General features: G+C 32.5%; 1 protein-coding gene across 3 annotated transcripts in view; it reads left to right on the top strand.

Moving 5' to 3' along the window:
- Positions 1-283: 283 nt before the first annotated feature.
- Positions 284-14,199, top strand: part of 5-HT2B (5-hydroxytryptamine receptor 2B) — a 68,726-nt gene continuing 54,810 nt past the window's right edge. Inside the window, exons 1-2 of one of the 3 annotated variants that reach the window (XM_087415385.1) lie at positions 284-1,144; positions 3,079-3,474. In XM_087415385.1, coding sequence (XP_087271511.1) covers positions 3,135-3,474 — 340 coding nt within the window. In that variant the 5' untranslated portion in view covers positions 284-1,144; positions 3,079-3,134. Of the gene's footprint in view, positions 3,475-14,199 lie in introns of all 3 variants that reach the window. The other 2 variants (XM_087415384.1, XM_087415383.1) reach the window with 2 other exon arrangements.

Genomic DNA, 14,199 nt, shown 5'->3' with positions numbered 1-14,199 from the left:
TTAATAATTAAACAAAATTATTTCAACTAAACTCTGAAAATTGTCAATTACCTTGCTTCATAAATCATAGGTCCTAATTAATTTGATTATTAATTTTAATTAGTAGTTTTTGCAATTATCGCGACAATTATGAATCTCGAAATAAAATCAGATTATTTTAAAGCAGAATTAAAATTTTAAGAAATATTCTCTCTATCATAATATCTTCAATTAGCAATTTATAGCTTATTTATAAAATAGAAATGTATTTATATTATATATAAAAATGTATCACATTATTTTTTTTTAAGTTATTTTTTCACTCATAAACGTTTTTTCTCTCTTTTCAATTATATCAATTTTCAGAAACACATATATTTATTTGCACAATTAAACATTTTTAAAACATTTTTTCATCTATTTATAGCTCGCATACACTTGTTCACTCTAACAATATTTCGAACGAATATACCACACAATTTTAACGAATTCCTCTTCCACGATAAAAATATCTTCATGACACACTTGTGTCTCAATGTTTATCATCAGAATTTACTGTTCCCAGATTTCACGAAAAAACATCCACGTAAAAGTCCAGGAGATATAATTTTTAATGACATATCACACTTGATAAAGTGAGAACAGTTTGACATTTTAATACCTTCATCTTCATGGTTTTAAAAAATTTAGTTTCAGAGAAAAAGTAAAAAGAGACTCGAAAGAATCGCATAAAAATTCAGCAGCATCAGTTTTGGAAGGACAGAAAGGGTCATCAATTATTTATTGATAAGACATTGCATCTCGCGTGCATCTGATATAAGGGGCGACGACGAAGGACGAACAGGTGTCCCGATGTGGGCAGGCCGTGCGGCAACGCTTGCGCGTCGCAAAATTCTCACCGGGGGGTTGAGAAGCACCGGCGAGACAGCCGGTGGGGGTGGCGGTGGCGAAATGAAAGCCAGTGGGCTAGTAGTCCACGGCGAAGCAACCCCCGTGGATCGCGTTGTTCGCCCTTCGCGCTCGGTTCCGAGGTCGACCCGCGAATCACTCGCCCGTCGCCACCCCCGACCTGTTATCAGAGACGCGCGCGTTTGAAACCACCGTGGAAAGCCCTTCGGGACCCGTAGAGTGTCCGTTCGCCATGGAGGAAAGTTCACCGAACAATGTGCGTCCCGATTCTGCGGTTTTCCCAAATATCCGGCAAATTTTCGTTCCCCGAGTTTCCGTTAACTCCACTTGCTCAATTGGAATTCCTGCAAACTGCGAAAATTCCGGAACCTTCGTTTTCTAATTTATTTAAATTCTATTAAAATTATTTTCCTTATTTATTTATTCTTTTTTAATTTATCCTAATAGTACATTTAGTTTCTTGAATTTTTTGTGTCTTTGGATAAATCCTGTAAAAAATATTAATGCCTTTATTAAACCCACCCGTGTTTATCTATAAAAAAAATTATATGGAAATTTCCAAATTTTAGAATTATTAATTCTTTTTAATTTTTTAATACATACATATATCTTTTTATTTAAACAAAATCTTTGGAAAATTATTTCTTTGTTTTTTAATTAAACTATTGTAATTTCCATTATGTAAATCTCTAGAGATTCCAAAACCTCAAAGTCCTGATTAAATTCCTTTAATTTACTTTTGGTTAATTTAATCTATTTTGACAGTTTAATTCATTTCCTTGAATCTTTGAAAAGAACCTCTAAAAAGTTTAAATTGTGTTTAAGAATTTCTATTAAAGCTACTAAAGACTTTCTTCGTTTAAATTCTTGAAATCATTAAAAAAATTGTAAACTATAAGATCTTAGAGCTATAACGAACTTTTTAGAACGCATTTTATCAATTTAATTTTTTTAAATTTCTAAATTTTAGAACAAATCCTTAAAAATTTTACGTGTTTATGGCTCTTAAAACATCAATTTTTCTTGTTTTTAATTTCCTAAAAAATATTCATTAAAACTCTGACATTTCCAATTCTCAAAATTGGTAAAATTTTACAATTTAGAATTTTAAAATTTTAAGGCCATTAATTCTTTTCCCAACGTTCTGATTTGACATTCACACAAATCATAAATAAATCCAAGACACGTAAAACGCTTTCTCCAAAATTTTCCGAAATTATCTATATTCAATTAAAGTGGCGATAGGTTAATCCTAAAAAAATTTGAAAGTTAGTGTATATTAATGGCGACAATATTCGCGATTGCTCGCTTAAGCGATCTGCTCATCGATGTAAAACCTGTTGAACACGCAATCCCCGTTTTCCATCGATATATTACCCGATATATCGGATCAGTCGCATCGATGAAATTGAATCGCTATCAATACTCGTAATTCGTGAAAGGCGCAGTCGGAATGGCCTCTTCCGTCTTCAGGAAAAAGATCTTCTTCCAGAAAATATTTTACGATTTTACAATCCTGCATCAAGGAAATTGATTCGGACTTTTAAGGAAAGTATTTCAAGATCGAAATGTATAGTGTTGTAATATAGGAGTTCTATAAAGTTTGTAAATCACTGGAGTCTCAAAATCAAATTATTGGATTTTTAAGATACTCGTATTTTTATGTTTAGTTACTTGAATTCTCGAATATTTCTATATTTGCAATTTTATTACAAAATTTCAAATACTTGTAGTTTATCTACGGATTTTCAAAGTCCATCAATTTTTAATTTGTAACATTCTCGACTCAGCAATCTTCAACGTAAATTCTTGTTTCGCTCAAATTTTTATTTCGTAAATTCCTAGCATTTTCTAAATTTTTCGTCTTCAATACCATGCCTTCCTGAGCTTTCGTTCCTTGAATTTTTGGCTCTAAAAATATATTTCATTTTGTTTTATCATTTTGATCAATTTCAATCCTATCTCAACTCTCACAGTGTCGTAACGTTTTTCAATTATAAGTTATTTAGTTAAATCATATCTATCTCTTGTCTTAAATCTTCAATTCCTTCAAATTTCTCACAAATCCTCTAATTCCCCGAAATATTTTCGACTATTAATTTTAACATAAATCATCGTTACTTTAATAATTCTCACCTTCTAAAGAATCTCTGTATCCCGACGATTCTGAGAGTGCACTTTCAAATGCAGAGTCCTCGCGTCCCGTGAAAGTGTGCGTTTTGGTGGGTGAAAGTTTTGACTGAGCGATGACGAGATCGACGACTGTGCGGGTCGTCTCGACAGATTTTTATGATTACTCGTTATGGAATGCCGTTTCCTCGAACGGCAGCGAAATCGACTTGGAGACGACGAGCACGAGTCCCGCCGGAAGTCAGAGCAACACGGAAGAGCTCAACAATTGGTGGGCAATGCTGGCGCTCGTTTTGGTTTTGGGAACAGCCGCAGGAAATATCCTGGTATGCCTGGCGATCGCTTGGGAACGACGACTGCAAAATGTTACTAATTATTTCTTGATGAGCTTGGCCATCACGGATCTTATGGTCGCTATCTTGGTGATGCCACTGGGGATCCTTACACTCGTTCGAGGTGAGTTTACTACGATATAGCTTACATAAAATGTAGGAGAAGATGAGTCCCCGGGAGTTAGTAATGCTTGAAACCAAGACTGTAAGTTCTCACAAAGGAGACGTAAAATTTGAAGCAACATTTCACGTATAACATTTATAATATTTATAATATTTAATATAATTTGTAATATTTAATATGCGACGTTGAGTAAAAATGTATCGACGAGAATGCCATTCGGCCAAGGCGGTTCTTCATATCTAATAATAATTCTTATGAATTTATACAATTTCCAGCGCAAGTAATCCGTGCGCTAATTATTTATCGGCCTTAAATGCAGTTTTAAACTGAAGCTGGAGTAGTAATCACAACTTAATCGACATCAAATAATTTAATATTATTAATGCAAATAAAATATGCATTTTAAATTAAAGGAATTATTTAAGAAGGCTACGAGCCAATGAAACAATATTCAATATACGTTTATTGTAACAATGCAAACGTTTCGACCTTCATATCAGGTTATCCTCAGTGTTGTTAATTCATTATATAAACCGCCAATAATTAAGTAAACAGGCAGGTTGAATACATATTTAGAAATTTGTGTAAAATATTCCTTCTTTGTATTATTTACTTGATTCTCGTGCAATAAAATATATTTTTGTTATATGACTTGAGAAATGAATATAGATAGACAACACACTCCGTTAATTTAAAGAGTGATATATATATGAGTCCAGTGGTTAAAACGCAACTATTTTTTACAATAAGTAACACAATCAATATAGCAATATGCGATTTTAAGTGAAACATTGCTTATAAGCAAAATTAGACGTTACATGTGTCACTAATGAAATTTTAATCTTAATACTATCTAAAATAAGCATTTTAGATAGTTGTTAATAATTTGTTGCTAATAAGCATCTTGAAAACTGTAAATAATTTACTACGAAAAATATTATCTCATCCGGGATTCGAATCCGGATCTTCAATATTCCGTACGGATGTCCTCCCAATTCGATCACCGAAGCATGTAATAATATTAATCGCAATAACCAGTATACATAAAATATTTAGTAATATTTAAATTTATAGTAGAATATTTAGTAATATTTAGTATTTTGCATGTAACATTTATTGCCATATTTTATGCTTAATGTCGTTAATAATGTTATAATTTATACAAGATATTAAAAATAACATTTCACATATAATATTTAATTATCTTGATATTTGTTAATATTATAATTTATAAAAACGTCAAGAATAAATAAATTGATGAACGCTAACAATTTTCTAGTGTCCTGAAATAAAACGCGTTCTCGCATCCTATTTCGCAATTTAAGGGAGGATGTGAGTCGCACAAGAGTGCTTAAAGACGCACATTTATCACCAGTATTAGGTATCTATATATTTGGCGAATCTGAAATAAAAGGATGAAAAATTTTCCAGCATCCTGAATAAAATGTTAACTGTCTAAAACAAGAATAATCGTCGGTAATGAAAAACTCAAAGAGTAAAAGAATGTTATTTACAGACTATTTCAAGTAATTCAAGGCGAGAAAAGCATGGAATCCACATAAGGGCGCTATTTTACTGCCGACATTACCGTGTCCACATTTAGAGGAGCCGGAACAAAAGAATTAAACTTTCCTAACATTCCGAATAAAATGCTGTACGTCTATTCCAAGCGATTTGAAGGAAAAGAGTGGAAATCGCGTAAGAACGCGTAAAGGTTTTATTTGCCATCGATATTTCTATATTTGTACAATCTTGAGAAACAAAGATTAAATTCCATAACCTTTCAAACAAAATATTATATTGTCCACAAAAGTAATAACGACCTGGAGTAACAACGAACAGCTATTCGTAGACCAGCAGCTATTTCGAGCAATTTGAAGCGGGAATAGATGAATTCTCGTAAACTCAGATGAGGGCGCTATTTATTGCCGATAATTCTGTGCCCATATTTACACGGGAATTCAAATAAAAAGGTTAAAACATTTTCCTACACGAGATTTTGAATTAAATGCCACCTACCTCTTTCGAACGGTTTTCGGGCGGAGGCGGAAAACGGGCGGCGTGAAAATGTCACAAGCGCACGTAAACCAGCGTAAACCACGCTATTTTATCGCCAATGTTATTACGTTCATATCTAAAACGGGAAAATCTATAACGGAAGGGTTAAAAGTTTCTCACTGATACTCTAAATGAAATATCGCCTGCCTGGCGAAAGAATCAGCGGAAACAGAATTCCGAGGAAAATCTACTCATATATATATACATATATAAGGTAGTTTCCATCTCGCGTAAAAGGGCGAAATTCGAATAAGGGTTGCTAGTTATCGCCGACGTGTCCGAAACAAAGTTAAAAATCTACGGACGTCAAGTGAAACGTCAGCTGTCAAGAGGGAAGAATCGAGCCGGAAAGGAAAATCTATCTAAGCGATGCTATTCGTAGAACAACACTTGCTATTTCGAGCGATTTGTGAAGGCGGATGCGAGCGGAATTGGCGTAAGGGCGCATAAACCGCGCTATTTATCGCCGACATTACTGCAGGCTCACATCGGTCTTCTCGCGTGATAGGTGGCTCGCTTTTACGAGTCGCTCCAGAGAAGCTCAAGGCTCTTTGTTGGCCAAAACGAGCGCGCTTATGCATAATGGATCACCCGGTGGCAAGCGACTAGTAATGCTTACTTGATACTTGCATCACAACAGGACGAGTACAGCTGGCAACGGTAACATATTGGGACACCTTCGTGTCGAAAGAAGATCGAAAGAAAATTTATTGCACGAAGTTGTTAAACAGCGAAACAAGAATTAAAAATATTTTTTAAGTCTTAAGCAATAACTCCAAGCAATAAGGAAGATTTCAAAGGCCCAGGAAGCATTTTTGTAATAATTTTTGTTCTTTTTCAAACGTTTTGTACGTATGTTTCGAACTTTGGTAAGCATAAGTTTTATTATAAATTTTATTTATTGTTTTCTGTTACTGAAAACTATAAAATTGTATGTTAAATATAAATATTAACCCATTTAATGAACTGTTTTATGTATAATATAACATTCGTTTTTATACGGAAAGTATAAATTTCCAATTCTAGTCATTTTTGCGGACACCTGATACAGTTTTAGAGCAGAAAGAAACTGTAAAGAATTAATAAAAAAATAGAAAATACGAGCATTATTTCCATTGTCTGGTTGTCGATAATTTTCTATCAATTTTCATTAATTTACTTTTGTTGTATGTCACTGCGATATCGAATATCCGAATGGAAGCATGCTAATTTAATATAAATCTCTTGAAAATTTTGAATTTGATTTATGGAACAAATATTGACATATTTTGAAAGCCAAATAATAACTTCTCTTATAATTAATAATAATGTCTCATAAATCTGCGATGGATAATTGTGTAAATAACAATTATTATTCCTATTACATTCGTCATCTCCGTTAATTTGCTAATAGAAAAATGCTATTTATTTATTTGACACATGTCGTTGACAATATAGTAATAATATTAAATATTAAATATTAAAGATAATAAATAACAAAATTTAACAAAAAAAATTAAGTTCATAACTGTATAACAAAAATTTTAACAGCTTAATTGAACAATCTGTACTGAGTTAAAGTATCTTTAATCGTAGATCGTGATTTCTCGACACGACTTGCGGCTGCGTTAAACAACAACTTAATTTAGCCGAAGTGGGGTCAAATATAGAGTGGCGTAGCGACCCACAAAGGAAAGACGGCGGGTGTGCATGGGAGGAATCAACAGGGAGGATCGATGCTCAGAAATAACACGCACTCACGGGATTCGCCGCTTTAATTTCACTCCGGGGAGAAACGGATTCGTGTCTTGTATCGGTCAATCACGATCGCTGTTTCTACTATTGCTACTTCAAGGATGCTTGTAATTTCTGCTGAATTCTATTGGTTACATTAGAAATATCGATCTTCTATTTTCATATCGTTCCTGAAGAAATAAACTATCAAGATATATTTTACATTCTTTAGACTGAGAAAAAATATTCTAAATAAATATTTATTCTTTAGCTTTCTTCAGTGTACAAGAAAAGAGTTAAGGGAATAAAAAATTCGTAGAATTTTAACTCAAGGCGATCAATTAGAAGGAGCAAAATATTCTATGATTAACATATTCCCAAAATTGCGATGATTCTAGAGATTATGAAAATTTGAAGAGTGAAAAATTCGCGAAACCAAGGATTCATTAGCAAGGAAATAGATTTCAGGATGATGCTTCTTAATGAACAGAGGGAAGAACGAAGGACGAAGACGGATCAAATGGAATATTCATCAGGTATAATTATTCACTCGCCGAGAAACTTTAGGATAGATCGACCGATTAAGTGTGGCTAGCGCATCAACTTCAAGGTGTATCATTTGTCCCTGAGGAACACAAGATGAAGAGAAAAAGATTTTGAAATCTCTACGTCACAAAAGTCAATTATTCTAAGATTTATAGATTCAATATTTTAATTTTAAGATTCAGATTCTACACAGAGGCTAAAATTTGAGACTAAAAGAATCCCAAACTTTAATCGTCTTATTATTAAATAATATATAATTAAATGTTATATATAAATATAATTAAATAAAATATTAAATAAATAAAATTTACATAAATATAAATAAAACATTTTTATGTTACATAAATATAAACAGATTAGATAATTAAAAATTTTTTTTAATTAAAAATACCAAGATTTTAAGAAATATCTAATTTATGCTAATCATTTAGCACAAATAAAAAAATTTAAGAATTTAATAAATTCTTTCTAATTTCCATTCTTTAACAAGTAAATAATAATGGTCAAAGATTGATTGAATAAAGCGGGTTAATTGATTTCATTATGTCAACGAGAGGAGGAATTTGAAGGGACAAGAGACGAGAATTGATTTCCGGTGACAAGATTTGATCCTAGCGAATGTATACTCTGGCTAAACTGTTCCTAGTCTGTAGGACACGCATGGAAATACGGTTAATTGTAAGTGTCCTGTCGACAGGACATGTCTGCGTGCCTCGTCAAGGTTCAACCGCCTGAACTAACGAACGAAATGGGACCGGAACGTGTCCTTAATTTTATTATGCACGAAGAGAAGCTTTAATATAGTTACGCGAGACACATCGGCACATCATTACACAGTTAATAATATACTGCTAATATACTGATACAGCGAATATCAGCAATAGACTGAAAGACCACTTTCCTGCTCGAAAAAAGAGAGAGAGAAAGAGCGCACGCTTCAATTAACTAGTCATATTTAAGCTAATTGACAAAAAATAGATTACCGATTATTGAAATTCTCGACTTTTTGCCAGTAAACCGATGTTAAAGATTGACAATCGATAATTCGCATAATTAATTACACGAAACACTTATTAATACCTCATTAATGTAATTATGTATCGATCATTCGCAATTAATTGAAAGCTCTTCATTGAAGCTGTATTTACTTTCTTTTGGCGAAATCGTGAATATATCATATCTGAAATACACATATATTAACATAATGCACGGCCATTGCAATGTTTTTGTTTACTGTTCTCACTAGTTAGTATTAATTACTCTCTATTATATTACAAAAACTTATATAATTTATAGGTGCATATAAATTATTATAACATTTTTTTAATATTTATTTTAGATAATATATTCAAAAAATAATAACGCAAAGGAGAAACAATATCTAGGAATGTCTCACTCGGTCTTTCATTACTTCGAAAGAGACGTGTCGGATAAAGTTAAGTCCTTACTACTTAAAGATCTTCCACAATGTCTGACCGCAACCGATCTCGACTACTCGAGCGTCGTCTGACTTTTAACAGTATTTTACTATTTCAATAAGTAAATTATTCTACAAAAGATGATGTGAAAATGTTATTGCGATATATAATGTTTGATGTATCTATTTGATATGAAAATTGATAAATGTACCGCATCGGTTGAATCTCGATTAATCAATAATGGACCGTTTAATTAGGAAGCGGTTCTTGTGGACAGCCTATGGTAACAATCCTGAATTCCAACATGTCGGGCATGCATGTATATGATTATCATGACACATTGATTATCTATTGACTCTTCATCAACAACGAATTAAAAAAATTAATTAATTAATTTTCTTATAATCAATTTTTAATATCTAAACTTGTTAACACAATGCATAAAATGTCAATTCTATTCCTTGTCTTATATTTAATGAATATCCTGATGATATCTTTTTATCCTTTTCTAAACATTTAAAAAATTAAAAATAAATTTTAATTAAATAAAATTTGAATAAAAAATTATTAAAAATATATTTAAGATTTAAAAAGACTGTAAATCTCAATCTTTCCTAAATAGAACCTTAAATGTCATTACTTTCATTAGATTTGTGTAAAGGCATGCGTCTCTTGTAAAAATTTATACGGATTAAAGAAATGATTAGAGTCTCCATTAAATACTAAATGAAAATAACTTTTTAAAGAATAAAAGTCTGTGTAAAATATTGCAAGCTTTTTCTATTCTAAAAACATGTCGAAATGAAAGGTCATACAAAAAAAGATTATGTCTGCAATAGCAAGCAGATAGAATCTTTTTAATAAACTTCCCACGTGGAGGATATCATATCGAAAAATCTCTCTGACTGAAAAATTTAGTATGTAAAAAAATTGGTCACACTAAAAATCATGATTCGAAATATGTTGCACATCAAATACACAAATAGGGAGCAATAAAACATGTAAAATTCATGATAAGCCCGGATAAATTTCTTACATGGTTTTAGAATGAAATACTTAAAATTTCCAAAAATTAAACTGTAGAAATCTAATACAGTAATTGATAATTAAAGTTCCTTAATTATCTTATTATTAATATTTTCTTTCAAATTGTGAACATTTAATTGAAAAAGTATATTTCTTGCAATTTTTCCAAATCTGAATTGATGCATTTGATAAATGCAAAAAAATGAAAGAAAAAAATGTTGTATTGAAAACGAAACAATACACGATCGATCTCGCGCGAATAAATACGAAACAAAATATTTGCGCAAACTCTTGAGAAAGATTGCTGTTAAAGGGAAAGAAAGAGAGAGATAGAGATAGAGAGAGAGAGAGAGGGAGAGGGAAAGTGAGAGAATTTGAAACGCAGGACCTATCGACTCGCATTTTGTCGCGACAGCTTTTGTCGACGCGAGGCGTGAACGTGATAGGTTGGATCATTGCGAATCACCCGGTGTGTGTGTACATGCTGCCACTCGAGATATCTTGGCTTATCCACTTGTACTTCGCGCTATGGCAGATCGATAGTGCCAATTTACTATCCCCGGACCTCTCTCACTCTATTTTGCATATCCGGTGCGAATTTTCACTCCGGATTTAACTCTTTGAGGCACGATAGTGTACGATAAACTAGAGTAGTTTCAATTTTAATAGTATACTCGAATTTCCGAGTATTCCTATATCCAAATAGAATTCAATTTCGTGGTCTTTTCATGGTTATTGTAGATTGCATCTATTTTGTTCGATACGTGTGTATATAAAATGCAATTTTTATAATCACGACGATATTCGTCGGAAAAGACAAGATGTAACCGAAAAAAAAATTTTATAAGAAAGGAATAATTAATGAAACATTTCTTTATAAAATGTATAATGTAGTGTATAATCTTGCAGTTATTTTTCGTAAAAGTGAAGAATCCGTTCTTAAATCATGCTCAAACAATAATAAGGAAAAAGTTTTAGTGAAATAATGAGGAAGAAGTTTAAGCGATGTAAATAGGCAATTAAGAGTTTAATTTTGCGAATTTTTAATGCGAAAACTTTTTCGCAAGACAAATGCAAGAATCACGAGAGCGAAAAGAACGTTACGAGAATGCTGATTACGATAATTATCTGCATTATAATTGCTTATCTCGCCACGCGCGTGAATGCCTGTAATAGCCACATCCCACGAATTCTGACGTGTAAGCGCCGTGGATTAATTAACTATTTTAGATTCTCGAACGCTCTGGCAAACTTTAACTTCCGACATTCTGGTAAATGGAAAAAAAAGGGAGAGGATTCAAGGATGCTCTCCTGTGCTGCTGCAACACATAGTTTGTAGGATAACTTATCGCCTCGGATACTGAACACCTACAATCTCCTTCTCGAGTCCCGGATTCCGCAGCCGATAACGGAAACTTGCTTCCCTACGAATCCTCGATAATCTAACCTATCGAGAGAGAGAGAGAGAGAGAGAGAGAGAGAGAGAGAGAGAGCTCATTATCCCGACTACTAAAACGCTTTTCCAGAGATTCTCACATTCCGATTCACGAGAACGATCGATTCATAATCAACCCAATATAAGCCACGTTTTGCATCACGTTACATTGATAATTGACATTAGTTCAATGTGTTTTTGACAGAGCCATTGTAAAATCGCGAATTCAATTATTAATTATGTAAATGTGGGAAAACACGATAGTTACACCGATGGCCACAAATGATTCCAGACAATAAATTTAAGATTTCCTTTTTCTCGTTTCCTGAACAAAATTCAATAATTTTGAATAACTCGAACGAGCAAGATGAAAATTATAAAACAAGATACCTTCATTCTACCGCATATCAGATTTTAATTTCCAGAACTGCAAAAAATATTTTATAAATATTTTTATATATAAAATATAATTGTTTTTAATTTTTAAATACTTAAATCAAATATTTTATAAATATACATAATATTCTATTTAGATATTCATATTCATAACAGAAAAGAACATTCATAAGTGGTGCCATTCAAATATACGAGTATCTATACTATATGTATATGAACATATCATGAATTTATAACAGTATTTTTAATATATTAATATAAGATTTTTAATGAATATTTATAAAATATTTACAGAATGTTCGTGTGCTATCTGGTTTCAATAGATATTCAATATTTTCATAAAAGTTGTACAGTTTGTACATGCACATCGATTTTTAAATAAATAACTTTAAAATATCTTCCGCATATTCTCTGTCCATCGATATTCAACAAGCATGTCGCAGTCTTCTGACGAGACTCTTTTTCCGCAGTGAAAAGAAAAATGACTGAACGGTAAAACCATTCGTGATCATCGCTCTTAGATTGTACGGACGGAAGTTTGCACGACAATTTGAGAAATGTAGTTTTTACGTGTTGCACTTTATACGCGGAAGCATCGCAGTTTCATGTGCATAGCAATGACAATTTCTTCATAGTCCTCCCAGTAGAAATCTGAAAGATTCGCGAATGTCGTGTAACAATACGTTAAAATCACATTCACGTCAGCAAATAGCACAGCATAATCACAAGGCTCAATTCCATGTTAATGGTGTCGAAACCGAGATTATATATCTACGCTCATTTCAACCAGTATTTATCGAAGAGAGAAAGAGAAAGAGCGAGAGGCTCGCGTGAATAATGCCGCGGCGACGGTACCACCCCCATCGACAAATGGCATGCAACCCCCATTTACTACTCCGCTACTTCTGGCCGACTTACAACTTACAGCTCGCGTCGCCGATGCGAACTATATGTCATCCAGTTTCACACACGTGTGTGTGTGTGTGTGTGTGTGTGTGTGTGTGTGTGTGTGTAACCGATCGTTAATCCCTGCTCACTCGTTTCTCCGTTTACTGTCGCAATAATGCACCACCGTACGCGTTTCCGCGTACGCGGGATTACGTCGCATTACACCGTGTTTGTTCCGCGGTTGCAGCATCACTACCGAGACTAGAACCAACAGTCTGTGTGCGATAAACGTGACCAGTTTCCACGACAATTGCCGTTTTAACGTTCTTAAAGAGAGTACCGGAGTAGTAGTTAAGTGCCACTTCAGATCGGTTGCATATATAAAGTATCTTTTCCGGAAGTTTCAGTCTTAAGGCGTTACACAATTAACAATATTCTGATAATCGCAAGTAGGGGAGACCGGAGCTAATAGACTCATTTTTCAGTTTCGAATTTTTATAGGCGAAATTAAGAGACTTATCGAAAAAATGAATTCTACACCAGTTACTACATACATTTGATTACCTAATAATATTTTAATAATAAGGGGAAATTGATAATTATATGAAAAAAAAATGCATTTTTCTAATGCATTTCATCTGATTCCAACTAGCCCCGGGACTGAAGTAATTCGATTAAGATTATTAAAATAAAGATTAATGTATTTTAAGCTACATCTTTGACTACTACTGGTATTAGTAAAACTTCTATAAAAACATATTTTAAATACAAACATTTGCTTCGCAGGGCAAAACAATGCTTCTTTTTGCCAAATTTGTTCATTTCGTGCAAAAACATGTCGAATGAGCCTAGTTTTCGAGAGATTGGACATGAAAAAATGTATAAAATTTTAATAAATATTTATTTAAATATTAACTTAATATTTATTTGCGATAAATTAATATCTAGATGTTTGTTTACCGCGCAAATAAATATTTAGATATTTATTTATCGCAAATAAATATTAAAAAATATTAAAAAATGATCTAATTAATGGCTCTTGTATCAAATAAGTATGTTTATATAAATATTCATTAAAACTTTATATATTTTTTCTCAGTGTAACGATAATAAAAAAATTATAATAAGAAAATGTGATCGCAAATTCCAATTTTGTCATACATGACAATGATTAAATTTTCTTTTCTTAATTTCTTACATTCAAGTTCATCATTACAAATTGTATATAAATGTACACAATTTATT

The sequence above is a fragment of the Acromyrmex echinatior genome, chromosome 17 (assembly GCF_024713525.1).
Source record: "Acromyrmex echinatior isolate Ae372 chromosome 17, ASM2471352v2, whole genome shotgun sequence".
In the NCBI taxonomy this organism is placed as follows: Eukaryota; Metazoa; Arthropoda; class Insecta; order Hymenoptera; family Formicidae; genus Acromyrmex; species Acromyrmex echinatior.
This window is presented reverse-complemented; position numbering and strand designations above follow the sequence as displayed.